Here is a 20,608-nt window from a genome sequence, read left to right on the forward strand (position 1 = left end):
AAATAAACAAAAAAAATGTAGTTCAATCATACGCATGAGTGGTTTAGGTTGTTTTTCCCATAAAAAAATAACCGTTTTGTAGTTTAGATTTGTCAAAAATCTAAAATCTTAAAAAGAAATCAATCAGGAGTATTGGGAGCATTATTTCATACAAGTTTTCTTATGGAATGAAACAATGAACAAATTTCTTTTTTTTTAGGCAAGATAGTTGGTAATAAATTCACGGACTTGTACTGTTCGTGATTTCATCATCCTCAAGAAGTAAATACAAAAGTTGTTTTACATATTGTGCTCTGCAAACCGTGCATCGCGAGTCGAGCGGCTTTGCGCATGCGCACAACTCGATTTGTGTGCGTGTCATGTTGAACGCTGAAACTGGGTAGTCAACATGTCTACCGCTGCGGCTCAGCAAAACAATAACGAAGAGACTGGACTTCACGGTGAGCACCAACGTCAGTGTTCCGTTAAATTCGTTGCAAAAATCTACGTTTTTAGGATATAAAGGTAGTTGCCGTGAGAGAGGAGGATACAGAAAATAGGGTTAGATGGAGAAGGATGATTCGCTGTGGCGACCCCTGAGGGGAAAAGCCGAAAGGAGAAGAAGAAAAAGCTACTTTCTAGCTGTTATAAGCGGGCTCTTGTTTATGAAAATAGTTACGTAATGACGATTTTATTGTTAAAGTTCGGGGTATGGCATTTCCTCTTCTTCTGGGATGGGTGGCTGTGACGCCTTTTGACGTTACAGCAAGTTATCCAATGAGTTTGCACTTAGCTGTTGACTGACAGCATGATGGTCAATGTCGTAGTGCCGTTTGCGATGGGCGGGCTCTTGCAGTCATGAAAACAAGTTTGGGACAAAACATGAAATTAATTTGGCTTTTATTTGTTATTATACTGTGAATTATTCTCCCTTGGGTAATTTCAGCGGGCGGACTCGTCGATCTTTTTGACAAGGTGTTGACTAGCTAGTCATTCCATATTAGGCATACTGATAGACGATAGCCCAAGTTCCATGATCGTCACAATAAATAAAACACATACAACTATAATTTGCCTCACACTGATACTTGAAAAAGCAGAAGCAATGAGGACGAAACGAAACATTCAACTTGATCGGAAAATCACATGGAGCATTTCTATGTGACAACATCGCAGCTGGAACAGCGACGTGTCTGGACAAAATGTGCCTCTGTTATGCAAGACCTCACATGAGGACTGCAATGGTCAACCCGCTTTAAAAAGTACATTTTGGGATTCCTCGTCGAATAACGCACTAACGATCAAATGTATAGTTTCAAACCTACAAGGTGGAGTGTGGGAGCGTTTCATGCTGCCATACATTCAGTTCACTGCCAAGCTCATTGGCACTAGAAGATTACATAACCCCCTCTGTCTGAAAAAAATGTGCAATTTGATTGTAGGGCAGTGGCACAAAGAAATGCACCGTATCATGGATGCAGCATACAATGGATGCACCATGTCAGTTTTGCAGGTGATCACGCCCCGTGTATTATTGTAGTCTACCATAACAAGTAATTGGCATGTTTGGCTTACATGGTTAGGTTTTTGCATCAGAGAAATAATAAAGAGACATCATTCCGGTCCCTAAAAACGCCACGCATTCTGTCAGCCTTGTTTAACTGTCAATATATTGAAACAGATTAAATACACATACATGTTTTTTTTTTTAGTATTGAGCTGCTGCATTCTAGATGACTTGTGTCGTCATGAGGTCAGGAGGTGCACCACTTCAGATAAGCCTCAGTTCAGCTTCAGTTTTGTTTGTTTTTTCAACAAAAAAAACTTTTCTGTGTGGTTTCTATTTGCAGTTACTGAAGCTTCACGATGTAAATTCCAAGGACTAGGGTGTATCCTGCAGGTAGCTTGAGAGTACACATGATGGTGCTGTTCAAATGTCTCATTGCCTGGTTCACAAAGCAGTGTTTTGTTTTTATTTGCCTTGCACCCAGGTTAGAGAAAAACTTGCAAAAGATTAAAATTACCATGTATTATTGCAGAATACAACCTTGCATAAATTTCAAGAATCAAGTCCTAGTATAACTTTAAGAGAAGTGTGTTTTTCATGTTTGTATTGCAAACATTGTAAGAAGTCAGCTTTTTTTTCCCCATTCCTGTACCCAAAACTGGCTTGTTATGCATATTAAAGAAATTATCTAAAGGAATGTGAAGTCAATGAGCTACATTACTGCTTGCATGTTATGCCTTATGATTGACTAATGTTTGAAAAAATCGTACCTGAGAGGTATTACAGTGTGATATAATTATCACAATATTTGTTTTTTCAGCTTGTTTTGTTGCCCTCGTTATGGAAAAGAAAACGCTTTTCAGTGTTCTCTCTGGATTATATTTTTTTCTTTCAATTCCTTTTTTTTCCATTCAAAAATATCATGAAATAGATGGAAATTCTCTTAAAGGGAGAAACAATTTGTAAATAGCTTCAGGAAAGTTTCTTTTAATTAAAAGATTTGAAATAACATTGTAGCTAAGGTTCTTCTCATTAATTTTGTATATCTATATCTCTCTCTATATATATATATATATATATATATATGTATATGTATATGTGTATATGTTTGTTTGTATGTATGTGTGTGTGTGTTATAACGGCACAGTTTTAAATCTCCAAAAGTGTATTCCTTGTATGTTGTTCTCTGGATGCTTAAGCTTAAGCTAAGGGTCAGAAAGTTCTCCACATCATCACTTTTATGTTAAATAGCGGACCAGGATTGGCTTCATGTTTGTGATGTCATAAAGACTTCTTATAGACCTTACTCTTGACACTTTCACCAAAAATTGTGAAAAAACCTTCTGCTGCAAGCAGTTAACACAGAGAGAATAGACTATGTAAAAGACCATAATTCAGGCCTCTGTAAGCCAACTACCAGAAAACCTCACTGTAGAAGAAGTAGCTTTCAAAGTGTGCAGAAGAACTGAAGTTTGCCTGCTTCTACAAGGGAGTGTCGTAGGTTCCACTTAATTTTCAATCATGATAAATGTCATTATTTAGCACAACATAGCCATGTTGTGATTTCAGGGTGGGATTTTCCAAGAAGTGGGGAGCAAAATAGTAATTTAAGTGTTGAGCCAAAACAAACTGAAGACATGACTTAGAAATTCCAGAAGGTAATCTCAGAGGCTACAGACTTTCAGGTATCCACGAAAGTAAATGAGTAGATGAAATTGGCAAAAGAACACCTCAAAATGAGTAGCTGAAAAAGAGTATGTCAATATCAATGTCAAAAGTCAAAATTCAGTCTAAAAGGAAGTGCTAAAGGTAAGCACTTATGAACTCTGTCCACATTGATTTAGAAATGATGAGAAGTATTTGCAAAGAAGTAAGGATGAGCATGCTGGGTGTTTGACTTATCAATCTCAATATTATAGCCTGTTCATAACAGGAACAAGTCAAATAGCTGGAAGTATTTTAGTGAAGATAACACCAGAAAAAGGCATGTGTAAGAAAAAAATTAGTCAACGGTGAAGAAAACCTTTTTAAGAACCAAATGAGGACTGAAAGAATTTTGTTCTGGGATGTATGCAGATTGCTTTTAGTTTTCACCTTTAAGCAACAAGTCTAATTGCCCTTCATCTCCACCTCTTGACTTTTTTGTTGCCAAAGGTTCTTGGGTAGAGTTAAACGGAAACACAGGTACACCGGGGGTGCACACCAGCCTCGTAATGAGACCTGCTGCTGACCAAATAAACGCGAATGCTGGCATGATTCAAACATTGGAAATGGTACCTGAGAACGATGAAACACTGATCGGAGGACTAGAACACGTTCCATCTTCTTCCTCTATCCACAATGGAGACATGGAGAAGATCCTCTTGGACGCGCAGCATGAATCCAGTCCGAGTAGCTCCTCATGCGATAGGTAGAACTAAAAACATGCTCTTTAATGGTGAGATAAGTGCATTTTTTCATACACATGTTTTAACCCAAATACGTTGACCCAGTCCCCACAGGCCACCAAGTCCAGAGCAGGAAGAGGGTCAGATAACCTTCGATGTGGACATGCCCAGCCCAAGAGATAGTCAGGTAAAATAAAGCAACCTCAGATGTAACGTACAGACCCATCGCAGTGAATTTCATTTCCCCTGAAATCCTTATCAGTCTGCTTATGACTTGCAGTCAGAGGAAGATGGCCCAGAGAGGGACAGAGAGGAGGACATCCTGATGAACAAAGAAGTAGACTGGGTTGCTGATTGGTCCAGCCGACCAGAAAACATTCCACCAAAGTAATCAGGCTTGTATTTCTAGTCTCTTGCACTGACAGCGGCTCAGCTTTTTTCCTTCTTCGACTGTCTTCGTCATATGGTCGTGATTGTTTCCATTATTCTTGTTAGGGAGTTTCACTTCAGGCACCCCCGACGGTCCCTAAGTATGAGAAAGAGTGGGGTAATGAAAAAAGGGGGAATCTTCTCTGCTGAATTCCTCAAAGTCTTCATCCCTTCTTTACTCATCTCACACATCCTCGCTCTTGGCATCGGGTAAGTGCAAGTATATTCCACTTAAAAAAATAAAGACACAGTGGTGACTCACCCTCACCGGTGTGTTACTTTTCATTTAACACTGCAGCCTTGGATTTGAGAGCAACTATCTCTTGTCCACTAAAAAAAAAAAGAGTGCAGATCTGAGTGTAAACTCATCTTAAAACAGGGTTCTTGAATGAGTCACGAAAACCACCATTATGTAGCGTGAAAATGGTCAGAATGTCGAATATACCCCATTGTTTGCACTTGACTTAGATACCATTCCTCTCAATATTGACATGGAGAGAGGGAATCAGCTATAACAGCCGTATATACTTTTTTTTTCTTTTTGTCTGTTGTTTCAGGTTGTATGCCTAAACAAATGTTTTTCTCTAAGCTTGTTTTCAATGAAGCATTTTCTTCATGGTTCGATTCGTAGGGTGTACATTGGTAAAAGAATCGCCACAGCCGCCACCAGCTCTTACTGAATAGAAACTGACGCAGTGCCTGGATGTCCTTCCATCTCTCAGTCTTTGAACCACCCTGTAGTCAAGCGGTCTCTCTGCATTCGTTGCACGCCCATAATTCCCCCCAATCAACATAGAATTCCGTCACAGTGTAGTTGTAAGTATATTTATACACATTATGTAATGTGGTTGCACTCCATTAGACCATGACAGTCATCTTTGTATCCAACATTTGTCATCAACTTGTGTCTAGTAGAGAACAAATTTGGTCTGAGCTGATAAGTATTAGTCATGTCAGTCTAAAAAAATTAGGTTCCAAGATTTTGATGTCAGATGGGTTTTGGTTTGGGGATGTGCTTCAGAAATTTCTCTTTTGTTTAGATGTTATGTCATGAGAAGTCTCGCCCTCCCTCAAGGCTGTATCACCCCGCTGGTCTCTCCGTAAGAGCCTGTGGACCAAAAATATGCATCACATTAGCCCCACAAGCCAATTTAACTGGTCTGAGGAACAGAAGTGACTCTTACTCTTAAGCTAAACTGTCAAGGTGCAGTAATTGGGAGGAAATAAAATCATTACAGTGGGATTCATTTTCCAATGCCACACAAAATAGAAGTTTTGTCATTTTAACCCCTGTGGACTTTTCTTTTTAATGTATTGGTGAAGTTTGCCGTGGGGTAGTTTACCAGGCATTCTGCTCTTTTTGTTTCTTTTTGCCTACATATCTTCTTTAGCACATAACATAGCAACAAGGGCAAAGTGCCAAATTTGTATATTTTACCACTGCACATTAGTGATTTATTTTCTTTTTTGTTTTTGTATTTCTCTAATGTGCTTATCTATTTAAACACATAGATGTGAAAATAATTTAAGCTGTGATCTGCTCTATTTCATGGGAACCGTCATTGTGTACTGTGTTTATCCATCAATAATAATGCATATCAGCAAATGCATTTCAACAATGTCAGTGATGTGTTTTTGCTGTCATTTTAAATGCTTCAGTGTTGTGGACAGAAACCACCAAAGAAGAAGGTGTTCCCTGGAGCCTCATGTAGGAGTGTTTGTCTTGATTCTATCTAGATTCACTGTACAATAATTTCAAACAGTGCTATAAAAGTGTACAGTGTATGTAGAATTCCCAGAAAAATGTTAGAAAATGAATCTAGATGAAGAATTTCCTAAAGTAAATGCATGTGGTTTCTTAATATACTGATGCTGATAGGAATAACGGATAAATCATCTGTCAGTGTGTCAAAACGGATGACTTAATGATCAATATGAAAATCATAATGAGCAGTATTGGTTGTATTTATTTGAGCACATGCCACATGCATTTCGGCTTTCATGCATTATTCAACTCTTACTAACTCAGAAACTTTACATCTCATAATGAGCTTGTGTACAGCTGATCAGTGTGCAATGATGAGCATTTTGGAGTTTGAATAAAGTTTGTACTGTATACAGGAATGGCTACATAGGTGTGTTATTTGTGTCATAATAACTCTTCTTATTTGTGTCATAATAACTCTTCATATGTACATATCATAGTCTTTACACTGCTGCTTCATGGCCAGCAGTTAGCATTAACGAAATCAGAATCAACTTTTTTCTGAACGAAGCAGCACAGATACATTACACATTAGGTAAATCTGTTCAAATGTGATGGATGAAGGTCGTGAGGATGCCTTTGGGGGGATGGTAATTGAAAATAATAGATTAAGTCTTCAATTTACAAACTAGGGTTTGCTATTCTTTTGGATCATAAAAATACACATCTGCTTCAAAAAGACTCAAAACGGTTATGTAACTGACAATTTCAACAGAATAACTAATTTTCAAACCTTTTATTTTCTTGTTTTTGGAATTAGAAAATAGTTTGTCACAAACTGGCTGTTTCTGATCAAATGTTTACCTGTTTTACAATGACTGGTTTGGCTCAGTGATGGATCAGGGTGCAAATACTGCTGCTGGAGAAAAACAAGAAAAGGCACTATATCAACATAAATAATGGTTGGATTAAATGGAAACGGATAATATCACTTTATTTAGGAACCCTGTGTTGAGTATAAATATCCCCTACCAATGTGTAAAAAACTACAATGACTGACACATGATTAGTCTTATTATTACAGAAACAACATGTTAATACCCTTTCTAACCAGCTATCAACATTAGATTGTCTGCATTTGGAAGGAGAGATCTCAGCTACTTTATCATCAGTTAAAGACACACTACAAATTACAGCCAAATAAAATAAATGAACATGTAAGTCCGTCACCATTACAAAATTCATTTTAACTGGCCATTATTATTGGCATAGATAAGGTATCAAATCACCAATTTCTTTTTAATGCACCAAATAAATGGACGAATTGCTAGAGAACTGTTTCTCGAAGGGACAGTGTGATGCATGATTCACTTGGAGAACAAAAAGAAAGGTAAAAGTTCACTGTTTATTGAACAAGGGATGCTGCAACTTGTTTCCTCCTGACACATTAAAAAAACATGGAACTGTGGCTGAGAAGGGCGGGGTAGTGCGCATGCGCGGTATCTCTTTGTGGCCCTTCTCTGCCTGGTGCTTGTTCAGTCTTCTGGGACCTATTGTAGCTGTAAATCTTCGGATTTTATTACCTCGCGCAGACTTCACGACTGCTTTAAATTTTTTAGCAAGGCTGCACTGTGCACCTTCTTTACGCCAACGACAGAAACTCTCGGGAAGCGTTGACTGCCCAGGGCGTCGACTGGCCAGCCAGCAGAGCATCCATTCATCCTTTCACCCGGCAGCTGCGCTTTTCCATTCTAGCTAACTAGCGTGAGCAAAAAGACAGGGGACAACTGAGTGAAAGGCAACCTCAACATGTCGGGGTACCAAGGAAAGAAGAACATCCCTCGAATTACAGTGAGTATGCATCGTCTCGGTTAATCATTGTGTGCCACGGTGCGGTTGAACTCCAGGAAGCTAGCCAACGTTAGCTGTCACCAGCTGCACCTCTGCTTTAGCTCCGCTGATACACCCCCCCGAGGGCGAACAGGGGCAACAAAAGCCCTGAATTCTAGACATGCTTATGCAGTTCCTCATTTATAGCTTGTTATTTTATTACAAATAGAATGCAGATCTTGATTGAAGCCCTCATTAGGCTTTTCTGCTGCTATAGCTAAAGACCTCCTAAGCTGTCAGCATCTTTTGCAGGGGGAAGATTCAGGCTGAGTTACAGCTTCCTTCATCACCATCAATTCTCCCTGACATTTATCCAGTCTTCCCCTTGTAGAGCTCTCTAATCATTTGTGAAATCAGTGTCTTATCAAATCTTTCCATCATTGGTGTCCTTATTAAAACATCAGATTTTTATGTTTCCTGATGGTGCATATTTCAAACCAGAGAGCAGCATTAGGAGTGAACAGTGAGGATGCCGTGCCATCCAAAAGAAGTAAAACCTCTTTTGTAAAATAGGTCATTGGACTGCACCCATCCAGACCTTTTTCCATAAGCTTTCACCCTGCAGCTGTTGAACCCAGATTGCTGAAGCATGAAAGCAGTGAATGATCATATGTATTGGCTCAGATTTTTTTTCTCTATAGGTTCTACGACTGGTGATATGAAAAACAATGATTATCACAATACCAAGAAGCCATTTTTTTAATAATGATACCTATTGGGTGATGTTTCTGCAAATGTGTCCATAAATATTATGAGAAATTAGCTAAAATGAGCAGAAGCATTAAAATGAATTGCAAGAAATAATGACTTAAAAATGATACAAATAACTACCAGATAAAAATATGTGAAAGAGTCTGATCATATCGGCAATAAATGGTGTTCACATATACTGGAAATTTCGAGAAATCACTAAAGAATATCATAAAGTATGACAGCTGAAAACCAACAAACACTTGAGAATTTGCAATAAATGATCTAAAAAGAAATGATTGTGGAAATGGGGAAAATGAGCTAGAATTTAAAACTGATAAGTATTACTGACCCAAATACATTATAGAAAATTATTTTTAAATAGCAGGAAAAACTCAATTTTAGAAACAATCTACAGTGCAATGTCAACTACCTGATATTACTTATGTATTGCCCTTCTATATGAAACTGCCCCAGCAGGAAGCGGGGATGTCTCACTTGCAGGTATAGGCAGTTTTTAAGTTTCACAGGCTTGACAACCCAGACATTTCTTTATGACAGCAGTAAGTCAGCAGCAAGCCCTTGGGCCGTCACACTAACACTCAGACACCACTATCAGGAGTAGAACAGGTCGTTTGTTGCTGAAGAGCTTTTTAATTTCTTTACAAAGAAAAAGGACATCTCTGTACTATAACTGAATGATCTGCTCAGCACTGATGTAACATTTGTCATAATTCTGTTGAGGTTGTAGTCTGGGCCTTCTAGTGCAATACTCAAAAGCGATTCCTGGTGGAGACCACACTTTTGCAATCTCACTGGTGGTGCAGATGGCTTGCTATCATGTATGGAAAACTTATGAATTATTGAGGTCAGTGACTACTAGTGGAATCCTTGGTACTAGGTTGAGAATTTTGCACCAAAAGAATCTCAATGTATTTTTTATGCTTAGATTACACAGTATCTTGATTTCTTTTTTTTTTTTTTTTTTTTTGCTTTTTTTCAATATTTTTATCCCTCTAACTAGTGCAACAAAATAATGAGGAAATGCAGTTTTTCTGTGGATTTCCAGATAGCCCACAACAGCAAGTATATAGATAAGTATACTTTTTGAGACTGCACAATATTTTCAATACAGTAATGTAGAGCAATAGTTCTCTCACAAAACAGTTACAGTGATCCTGTCCAACATCATAATTCTCATCTGCTCCTGTAGATGTCACTGTGAGGTGAGCTGCCTCCCTGCATTAAGACATTTGGCAGAAGAAGAGACAAAGCTGACATGGCACATATTCATGCGTGTTTCATTGTGGTCACTTGGGTTTTAAAAGTCCAGACAGGCAGTGGTGATTCAAATGAAACATACTTGCGTACACTTTGTCACAACCAAGTAAAATTTTCCTGAAAACCAAAAGAATCATAAACAGATGAAAATCAAACGAAAAGAAAAATATGCGGAGTACCATTGCTTATTATAATGGATTGTGAATGCAATTGTATCATGACCTGTCATGTAACATTCAACTTATCCTATCAGATAATACTGCCCCTCTGCCAGCGTAGCGCATTTGTTCATTAACACTTTATGGATCAGTATTTTAAAACAAATCATCTGCTTCGTTTTATCAAGTTGCATTCTGAGCAGGTGACAACCTGGACTCGTTGATGTTTTGTTGAGTCGTGGTTTTGATGTCCAAATCAAGCCATTCAATTGTCAACATTTTGAATTATGCTAGTATCAATATTATTTTGTTAACTTACCAAATCCAAGGTGTTGTAAAGGTCCATTTTTGAAAAAAATAATCACTTATTGTGACATTTTAATGTTTTGAAATTGATGTTTGATTTGATTTCATTATCAGCTGTATATTTTTGCGACTAAATGTAACTAAGTTTCTGGCTTGTTCTGGATGAAATAAGTGTCTCTGTTAAATTTAGATTGATTTATTTTTTTTGCATTGATTCGGTTCGCTTCTGATGCTAAAGTGGCATTGCATGAAGATGGTTGTTACATATTAGTGCTATTGTTCAAGGGCACCTGTATCATATTGATATTGCTTCTCATGCAACAATGACAGAAATACAAGCCAATTTATTGATAGCAGATTTTTTTGCAAACAAATATTGGCATCAGTATCAAAAATGCAGTATTGCCCGAGCATTCATTGTAGTCATGCATCATGATTTTTGTCATATTGTGAGGTCATTGCCCATTCTCAGTGATAAACACATCTTTACTTTGTGTCCTTTTATTTGTTGTATTGCCCACAGTAGTTGACTTCAAGCATTTTCCTCAGTGTTCACTCTTTGCAATCAAATCATTGTTTGGACTGTTGGCTATTCACAGTGTGTGTTTTACAACTAAAGTGATGACTCTGTTACATTCAAATAGAATGTTAACGATAACAGTTTTTGCGTAATGTAAGTCATTATTGAGTAGAGTCTGAAATGTTGGTCAGCAGTCATTCAAACATTACCGCACGTTTTATGGACAGAAATGTCTGGGGCATCTTGTTCATACATGTCCATAATGGATATCTAATTGGTTCTCTATGTCCCTGCTTAATTTGAACATTAGCGTCCGACTGCAGTGGTTTTAGAACGCCGCCTTGCCTCTCCATTATCTCTGCTGTGTCGTCAGAGATGCCGCAATTCTTATAAAAATAGGACAGTGGAGATGTTGAACGTGGACACTTATGAGTCTGTGCTATCTTGATTCTTTCTCTCATGTGATGTTTCCTGCTTTCACATTCAAATATTTACCATGTGTTTGATAATGCATTTTTCTGAACAGTCTTAGTTTCCAGTGTTAAAGTTCTTTTTGGGCTCTATCATTGTCCTTAAATTAGTAATGCTTTAACTGCTGTTATTTGAGTTGGGTGTTTAAAAAAAACACTCTTTTCTTTTTACTAGTATGTGCACAGTACAAGGCTGCACAACATAAATCAACTCAGCATGTACCTGTTTGACATCAGGTTTTTCTGAACACGGGATGTAAACTGGTCTAACGTATCAGGTTCATGTGAGACCATGACGGGAAAAGTCTTAGAATTGTGACTGGCAGAGAGGATTACATAAAAACATTATCATTTTGTCCAGTTTTGTAATGACAGGTAAAAATTCCTGAGGCTTGTTTTTTTTATTTTATTTTTTTTATAATTTTGTCACTGTCTGATTGATCCCTATGTCTTAAGTTCATGGTAAATTAACAAAGGCTAGAAAAAACAAATATAATAATTTATTGCTTTTATGTCACTTTGTGATCAACTAAGAGACCTGTCAGGGATAACCCTGCCTCTGGCCCAATAGCAGCTGGGATACCATCTCTAAAGTACCATAGTAATCAATATAGCTCATATTTTTAAAAATCCATATCAGGAGGAGTTACATAATATTTCTTAAAAAATCAATCTTTTGCAAGGCTATCACAATACTTCCAATAGATTGCTTATACAGGTATATAATGAAAGTTTAGAGGGTCAATGAGAAAGCTGGAACAAATCAGCCACTTAGAAAAGTTTTGCCTCTCGAGTTTAATGAGGAACGTGATGAGGCTGCTCGCAAGCATGAACTTTCCAATGACAAGCATATATATTTTCAGAGCTTCTTTAGCATCTTTTTATTTTCTCTTTTTCTTTCTTTTTTCTGAGGGATTCGTCTATCAAAACATATTGGCATATTTCATCATACCTTACCTTGAAAAATTGTGATTTCTGGTGTCTTTCTTTCAGGTGGCTGAGGTTACCCCGCTATGTTTGGTGGCCCAGTTCATCATATTTTTTTATCCTTTTGTATAAATGCTTTTTTATAGCACTCCATAAAGAGTGAAATACACCAGACATGCCATTGCTGAGTGTGTTTTATACCTGCTTCAGTAGCTTTGTTATTTGTGCAGCAGCATTCTGACAGGCATCTTAGGAGTGGAGATACTGAGCATGACACTGCGTGTTCTCTTGATGTTGGATAGTTAGCTTTAGAAATGATGTGAAATATTGTCTGTCCTTGTCAGAGTGACCGTCTACTCATCAAAGGGGCAAAGATAGTCAACGATGATCAGTCTTTCATGGCTGATATCTACATGGAGGACGGGGTCATAAAGTAAGTCTAGTTTAGTGTTTTAATGTTTAATCAGAAATGAAAAGTGGCAACATATCCCCTTGTATTTACTTTGACAATTTTTCAGGCAAATAGGAGACAACCTGATTGTTCCTGGGGGAGTCAAGATCATAGAGGCTCATGGAAGAATGGTGATGCCCGGCGGTATTGATGTCCACACTCGATTCCAGATGCCAGACAGAGGCATGGTGGCAGCAGATGACTTCTACCAGGGCACCAGGGCAGCTCTGGCTGGGGGCACCACGATGATCAGTATGTACATCAGGCACTTGTCTCAACAAGCTCAGAGAGAACCGTAATACTTTTGCAGTAATTCTAACTTTTCATGTGCGCAGGTCATCAGACTTAATGCAGTTTAAACACTCCCCTTTGTGTTTTCCAGTTGATCATGTGGTGCCAGAACCCGGTACCAGCCTGGTTGCAGCATTCAAGTTGTGGAGGGAGTGGGCTGACAGCAAGGCTTGCTGCGACTATTCTCTGCATATGGACCTCACCGACTGGAACAAAGGCACTCAAGAAGAGATGGAGACCCTTGTGAAGGAACATGGTATGCTTACATTCTCAGATTGAACAGGAAATTAATGCTGGAAAGTGTAAGAAAAATAAATATAACCCTATGAGAAAGGCAGTATCCATACATAATTGCAAATATCTGGACTAAAACATTTATATACAGCACAAATAGGATTTGTCCCCTGAAGGAAACATAGTTTCGTTTTCCTTTTTGAACTGTTTGAGAGTTCTTTTCAGAAACATCTCACATTTAGGTTTCATTCAGAAGCCTTTTAAAAATATTTTGTCAATTTTAAGAGAATTTCTGGCTTATTTTTTCTGTGTTTTTTTTTTTTTCTTTTGTGTGTGAATTTAATGTAATATCCGTCATGTTTTCTTTGTGATTTTAAGTCTATGACTTGACTCATTTTAGGTTGTTTCTTCCCGCGTTTGATACTATAATTTATGGATAATATATTTACTACATTTTTGTTGAAACAATATTTAAAGTCATTTTTGCTGACTCAAAAGCAAGTGATTATTTTATTATTTTTCCTTTTGATTTTGAAATCAGTTTGTTTCATTTATTTCTGGCTATAAGGTATGGTATGTAGACTCAAACGTCAACTAAAGACTACATATAGACATTATTGCTCCAACTAACCTGAAGTTGTTTAGTAAACGGTAACTTTCCTTTACCCTGTCACTGGTCCAGTAAAATATTGCTTGTTGTGATTTTGTGACTGAAGTTTCGCTGGCATTACAGGGGGTGAAAATAATCCACAACTTAATTTTTCTGCTCTGTAATTTATATCCATTTGGCTTTTACCTTTTCTTCTTTTGCTCTGGGTTTTCCCTCTTTTGCTCTCTTTATTCTGCCTTTTGCTGTTTTTCTCTCATAAGTTTTCTATCTTCAGGTGTCAACTCTTTCCTGGTCTATTTGGCTTATAAGGATATTTTCCAACTTTCTGACTCCCAGGTATGTTGAGCTCTTGGCCGACATCAGTGACGTCTGCATTCTCCACTGAAGTGTCTCTCTCAGCTCATGCTTTCTTGCCTGTTAGATTCCTTTGTCACATGTGTGACCTGTGTCCTCATCAGTACCTTTTTTTTGGCCCCTATAGGTCTATGAGGTGTTTAGTGTCATCAGAGATCTTGGTGCCATTGCTCAAGTGCACGCTGAGAACGGGGACATCATTGCAGAGGTAAAGAGATGTGTGTAAATATACAGATACAGTCTGCAACGTTGCCATTTATGGATCGATATATGGATTTTTTTTAGGAGCAGCGACGTATTCTAGAGCTGGGAATCACTGGACCTGAAGGTCATGTGCTCAGCCGTCCAGAAGAGGTGAGGCTGATGATGACTCCAGGACAAACATGAACGCCCACATTTGTTTCTCCAGCTCAAACGTGAAAGGTATCTCCTAATACACTATCCGCTGGATGAATCTGGTCTCGGCAGGTGGAGGCCGAGGCAGTCAATCGCTCCGTCACCATTGCCAATCAGACAAACTGCCCCCTCTACATCACCAAGGTGATGAGCAAGAGTGCTGCTGATGTGATTGCACTTGCCAGGAAAAGGGGTATGGAGAAAAAGGCTCAATGTTTTTTTTGTTTTTTTTTATCATGTAGTATACCTTCCAAGTTGTTTAAACTGCATACTTTGGGATCTTGCAGGTGCTGTGGTTTATGGAGAGCCCATTTCTGCCAGCTTGGGCACAGACGGGACTCATTACTGGAGCAAGAACTGGGCTAAGGCGGCAGCCTACATCACTTCTCCACCGCTCAGCCCTGATCCCACTACCCCTGACTACCTCAACTCCCTGCTGTCATGGTGCTCTTGCGCAAATTGCAGCTCTATTACATTTAAAAAATCCAATAAAAGACAACATTTGTTCTCATTGAATATGAACCCTCTTGATATTTATATTAAAAGTAAGAACATAAAATATTAAAAAGGTTATACATGTTCTTTTAGGTGAAAAAGGGCAGATTTTTTTCTCTTTGTCAATGTCTTACATTGTGGGAAACTTTTTAAAAAATCAATTATTAAATGGCTGTTTAATATGTTTTTGTGTAAATGTCTGTATCCCACAATCTATTGATGATAGCGGTGTAAAAGATAAGCGAATATGTTTATTTCCATTTCCATAGTGGGGACTTGCAGGTGACCGGTAGCGCTCACTGCACTTTCCAGACCTCTCAGCGTGCTATAGGCAAAGACAACTTCACCCTAATCCCAGAGGGCACCAACGGCACTGAAGAGAGGATGTCCCTAATCTGGGACAAATGTGTGGTGAGACAGATAAGACCCGCTATTTTTTCATCAAGTGTTCAAGCAAAGGACTTTGTTTATTTCACATCCTGTCTTGTTTCTTTAGGTGACTGGAAAGATGGACGAAAATCAGTTTGTCGCAGTGACCAGCACAAACGCAGCCAAGATTTTCAATCTTTATCCCCGCAAAGGCCGCATCGCTGTGGGCTCTGATGCTGACCTCTTGCTGTGGGACCCGGACTTCACCAAGATCATCTCAGCCAAGAGTCACAACATGGTCAGATTTCGTTTTTTTACTCATGTTGATGTAAATCTCCTATTTTTCCAGATAGCACAATGTCTTGGACATTAAAACTCAATTTAGAGTTTACTGAGTGGTGTGACATAGAGAACTAGAGCTGAGAAGGTTATGCAGTGTATGTTATAGTGAACAAAGCAGTGAAAATATCTGTTTGTAAATTAGGACACCTCTTGACCTCTTGAGAAGGAATAAACTGCATGTATGTGTTTATATTTGAATGACTTTTGACTACTAAACTGAAGACTTTTCATATTCTACATAATGGCTGTCCAATTTAAACAAAACTCCAGTCAGGTTTAAATCAATTGGCTTAAAAAAAGACATAGAAAACCTCCAAAATTTGATCCAGATTTACATAAAAAATTACCATAATTTCTCTGTAATACTGATCATTCCTTCTAATAACACTGTTCAATTAGGTATGGCATCATCAGTCATTGGAGTTAATGATTTTTGTCGTTTTTACCAAAAAATAGACAACCCAGTGGTTCTATTCTTATGCAGAGCTGGTTTCCAGAATAATGTTTCTTTGTTGTTACATGTCATGCTCCTTCTTTCAAAACTTTTCAAATAATTTTCAAATGAAAGGAGACTTTTATTCACCTGTGTTATCGTCAAATAAGTCAGGTCCCAATCTGGTCTAACACCATCCTCAACTGGTTGACCTTTGGGACCTTTTATGTAGATCTTTCAAATACGAAGTGCATTTACAACGATATTGACAATTTGGTTGCCCAGTGGAGGGTCATCTTGTCTAGGCCAACAAAATTCAGAACCAGTAGAGGTGATGAGAGGGATGTAAAATTTGAAGTTTTTTGTTGTGTTTCCCTGTTTTGTTCTTTCACTAAGAGGAATATTACACAATGTCAGCTAGCGGTGATGTTAAACCATGATGACTCACTTGCCTGCAGTGTTTAACCTGGAAATGCGCCCCAATGATCTTACTTCACTGCAGAACCTGTGTCTGCTGAACCATTCCATCAATACTCTAAATGATTTTTGTTGGCTCCTACTCCTGACAATCTGCCTCCTTTTTCACCAGGCTGTGGAGTACAACATCTTTGAGGGCACCGAGGTGCGTGGCGGTCCTCTTGTAGTGATCAGCCAGGGCAAGATTGTTTTGGAGGAGGGAAGCCTTCATACCACCGAGGGCTGCGGGCGCTACATCAGCCGTAAACCTTTTCCAGACCACGTTTACAAAAGGATAAAGGCTCGCAGCAGGGTGAGTGTGGCATTCAGGCCCCCCTCAAATGATGACATATTAGTAGGTAGAGGGAGGGCTACACAGAAATCTTGAGGCCACAGTGATAATCAGAGACACAGTTTGAACTGAAAAGGATGGGAATTTATAAGTAATCTGTCAGGGAGATATTGAAATATTTAGCTCCAGCAAAGGAGGAGCAAATAATTACACCTTTACATCACTTCAGATTTGTCCTTGAATAGAGTGATCCAGCTTTTGTCCTTCTTCCTAATTTCCTGCGTATTTTGTAATTTTCTCTGTTTTTTCCTCTTAACTTTTTCAGCTTTTCAATTTCAAATCACTATGACCAATGAATGGGTGGTTCATGTAATGTAGATTGATGATCAAGTGTGTGTTCAGCTGACAGAACTGAGGGGAGTCCCCCGAGGCCAGTATGATGGGCCAGTGTGCGAGGTGACTGTGACACCCAAGGTGATGTCCACGGTGTCCTCAGTGAAGACATCTCCTGCCAAGCAGCAGCAGCAGCAGCAGCAGCAGCAGCAGTTTACCCATCAGCCTGTCCGCAACCTGCATCAGTCTGGCTTCAGTCTGTCTGGTATGTAGAGGCAAAAAGTCATTTTGCTCAGTCACCTTCAATGATAGTATACCCTCCTGAAAGTGTTTTACTGTCATTCCCCCAGGCGCCCAAATTGATGACAATGTCCCACGCCGTACCACTCAGCGCATCGTGGCCCCCCCCGGAGGGAAGGCTAACATCACCAGCCTCGGCTAGATCTGCTCACCCTTTTTTAACGGCACAAGGTTGCAGGACAACTTGGGACCAGAGGTCACTCACCAATTTCACAACGCATTTCGATCACCTCTGACTCCACCTGCACCCCATTAATATCTCCGTCCACACACACCATCACTCCATCTCCTTTCACTCTTTCCTCTTTTTCTCCACAAATCCTCAAGTGAATGGAAACGGCCCAGTTTGTCTGTTGATGAAATGTATTTGCTTACAGTTGTTTACACATTTATATATTTTCTCCATCCATGTTTTTAGCTGCAATGTTGCCCTCTTGGCTGTAAAAAAAAAAAATGTGGGAATATTAGTCCAAGAAGTGGTCCATGGAGTTTGGGGGCATTTCAGCATTTCAGAAACAGCAGTTGTTTACAGTTTTACTTCTTGTGCTGCTTTTTTCCTGACTGTAGATAGAATGTGCTGGTGGCACATTAATGGCATCCTTAACTGTAAGTTAAATCTCCATTTTTCATGTTGTGTTACACATTGTGGTATACTTTTACTGTTTTTGATTTAAATGTAATATTTTGATACATATAACTCAAAGTCTGTAGGATATTCTGTTTCTCATTAGTATAATGTATTTTATTTTGTGTTGTTTTTTTTTTTTTTTTTTTTTTTTTCTGTAGTATACTGTGTGCAGCCGAATATCTCACCTTTGTCTTCCTTTGTGTTATATTTGCACTCTCCTCCCTTTTCCATTTTTTTGATTGTTTGTGTCATCCGTTTTTTAAGAATGTTCGATGGTGTATTAGGGCCAGTTTAAGCATAAAATGACAATGCCCGGGATTGAGACTAAAAAACTTAAACTTGTGGAAAATTTTGGTTATTCCTTGTGGATCACAAAAGACAAATTCACACAAAAGTTTCACATAAAACTCGGAAAAATCAAAACCCTAATCAATAAAAAGTAGTGTTACTTGTTACCATTGTTCAGGGGCCTATTCTTATATCTGAGTTTTCCCTCTGAATTGCCTCTTTAATTATCTATTATTGGATTGGATCTCCACAATCCCACAATAACTTAACAGCTGCAAAGGACCTAATATACCATCGTAAGAATGCACTGAGTGCACTATGTGGACAAGAAAGGGTATTTTATGGATAAAAGATTCATTCAATTTCCCGCTTAAACTGGAAGAAAAGTAAAGCTTGGAAAAAATAATCATTTTCCCCTCATTTCACAATATAAGACTGTCAGTCACTCAATAATCCAACTTGTGTATATTGTTCATGATTCACACACTACAAGTTTGACAGTCTCTTCACATCTGGTGCTAATTAATGATAACTATATATATGTGCAAATGATATTACCATGGCTCCCACCCATTCCACAGCCATTCAAGCTTTGTAATATCTGCCGCCAGCCTCAACTCGCCCACTTGTGAAAGAATCTGTTTTGCACCTGTAACAATCCAAATGTTAGTGAGCTTGCACCTGCATTTGTGTTGGATATGTCTGTATGTTTCAAGGATATTTGTTGAATTAAAAGTACTTCCCTGCCTGTACTGTAAGATATTGATAGCACACTGTATCTATGAAGGTTAGTTAAAGAAGTGTAATCTTTGAGACCTGATGGAAAATGCTTGGATATGTTCATGAAATCCCTCACAGTGTGCTGATGATGTGTCCACTGTTCTTGGTGTTCGTGCTGTGAATGAATTACCAGATATTCCCCTTCCCTAACTTCCGTCCCTGGAACCAGTCACTGACGCCGGTTTTTACCCAACTAGGGGTTACAACCCCTGAGTTTTAACCCTGTTCACAAACCACAGCCAGTTGTCAGTTACATGGAATTTCAGCTGTTCTGTGCCCGGTTGCTCTGTAAGTTGGAATATAGGTTTTGTATGCCAAACTGCAATGTAAGGAGGGTTGTTGTTAGTGGTTGTTCAGTTGTGGTGGTTAATGGTTTTTGAGCACTGTTGTTTACCCTCTCCCAACTAGTGTGGTACTCGGTTATGTATGTTTTATAGGATACCAGGGTTCGGGGGGACGGGGACAGAAATCACTGGTCCTGTCAGCATTTGACCCTATCTCTGATGACTTCAGTGGCTTCAAATAAATCAATAAAACTCAAAGCTCCGACTTTTTTTCCATGGAATTTATCTTATGGAATCTATATGGAAATATCTTTGAAAACAAATTCGATGCCAGGTATATTCAATTGGGAGGTCCTTTTTGAGTTTTAAACACTCAATCGTTGATATAGATCTGAGTAATAAAATCAATATTTACATGGAAATATAGATAGCTTTACTATCTACATCAAATTTTATTTATTATTATTTATTATTTATTTTATTTATTATTTTTGACATAAACAGGCATTAAATAACAGCCAAAAAAATGGCTCCTCAGTCAAAAATGTTGGCATTTCATGATCTTTCATCTGATATGTTTATGTGAATACTAATTATTCTATTTAGAATTATTTGTCTGTCCTTGCTGAAATTTGAATGACACAGCCCTTTAGCCTACATTATATTTTTAAGACTTAAATTTCAAATATGAAGATGTTCAAACATGTTATATACAAATATTTTCAATGCTGCTGCAATCAAAATTGGAAATAATAGTACCTTAAATGAATGAGTTTCTGATATAGAAATCAGCCATTTGCTAGAGTCACACTACATCACCAGACAAAGTATGCAGAGAGACATCTAGACACAAGGTGGAGGCAAAGATGAGACCAGCAGCCTCCCCAAACTATTTAACTGGTACAGACGCATCCAGTCAAATGTGTTAAGCAACATCACACTGACTGCACACATCAGCAAGACTTGGGTGATTAGTCTAATTAGGACTTAGCATGATGAGCATCCTGGAGAGCAGAGTAGAAG

The 20,608-nt window shown here is 38.5% G+C and overlaps 2 protein-coding genes across 8 annotated transcripts; both read left to right on the forward strand.

The window, feature by feature from the left end:
* The first annotated feature begins 327 nt into the window (after positions 1 to 327).
* Positions 328 to 6,423, forward strand: bnip3la (BCL2 interacting protein 3 like a). 7 transcript variants are annotated; one of them, XR_015108826.1, is made up of 7 exons: positions 328 to 440; positions 3,641 to 3,896; positions 3,979 to 4,060; positions 4,154 to 4,260; positions 4,369 to 4,512; positions 4,934 to 5,118; positions 5,343 to 6,423. XR_015108826.1 is itself a non-coding variant. In XM_086174268.1 (6 exons), the coding sequence occupies exons 1-6, from the start codon at positions 389 to 391 to the stop codon at positions 4,980 to 4,982; spliced, it is 690 nt and encodes a 229-aa protein (XP_086030394.1). In that variant the 5' UTR covers positions 328 to 388; the 3' UTR covers positions 4,983 to 6,423. The 7 variants fall into 7 exon arrangements, 5 of the variants coding, with proteins under 5 accessions (XP_086030394.1, XP_086030391.1, XP_086030393.1 ...); XR_015108825.1 differs by having other exon boundaries at positions 349 to 452; XM_086174268.1 differs by having other exon boundaries at positions 4,934 to 6,423.
* Positions 6,424 to 7,516: 1,093 nt separating this feature from the next.
* dpysl2a (dihydropyrimidinase like 2a) lies at positions 7,517 to 19,843 on the forward strand. Its single transcript, XM_086174269.1, has 14 exons — positions 7,517 to 7,858; positions 12,594 to 12,682; positions 12,768 to 12,952; positions 13,083 to 13,247; positions 14,110 to 14,171; positions 14,317 to 14,397; positions 14,475 to 14,543; positions 14,658 to 14,778; positions 14,873 to 15,029; positions 15,350 to 15,491; positions 15,577 to 15,747; positions 16,814 to 16,993; positions 17,375 to 17,570; positions 17,656 to 19,843. The coding sequence occupies exons 1-14, from the start codon at positions 7,817 to 7,819 to the stop codon at positions 17,745 to 17,747; spliced, it is 1,752 nt and encodes a 583-aa protein (XP_086030395.1). The 5' UTR covers positions 7,517 to 7,816; the 3' UTR covers positions 17,748 to 19,843.
* Positions 19,844 to 20,608: the final 765 nt, after the last annotated feature.

The sequence above is a fragment of the Fistularia commersonii genome, chromosome 26 (assembly GCF_037954325.1).
Source record: "Fistularia commersonii isolate RoL2024-O1a breed Wild chromosome 26, RoL_Fcom_v1.0, whole genome shotgun sequence".
Classification (NCBI taxonomy): Eukaryota; Metazoa; Chordata; class Actinopteri; order Syngnathiformes; family Fistulariidae; genus Fistularia; species Fistularia commersonii.

Coding starts and splice junctions, on each gene's coding strand:
- bnip3la (XM_086174263.1), top strand. CDS start 389: ATGTCTACCGCTGCGGCTCAGCAAAACAATAACGAAGAGACTGGACTT. Junction 453..3,640: donor ACTTCACGGTGAGCACCAAC/GTCAGTGTTCCG, acceptor TTGTTGCCAAAG/GTTCTTGGGTAGAGTTAAAC. Junction 4,513..5,961: donor ATCCTCGCTCTTGGCATCGG/GTAAGTGCAAGT, acceptor TAAATGCTTCAG/TGTTGTGGACAGAAACCACC.
- dpysl2a (XM_086174269.1), top strand. CDS start 7,817: ATGTCGGGGTACCAAGGAAAGAAGAACATCCCTCGAATTACA. Junction 13,248..14,109: donor GACCCTTGTGAAGGAACATG/GTATGCTTACAT, acceptor TTCTATCTTCAG/GTGTCAACTCTTTCCTGGTC. Junction 15,030..15,349: donor CTCAACTCCCTGCTGTCATG/GTGCTCTTGCGC, acceptor CCATTTCCATAG/TGGGGACTTGCAGGTGACCG.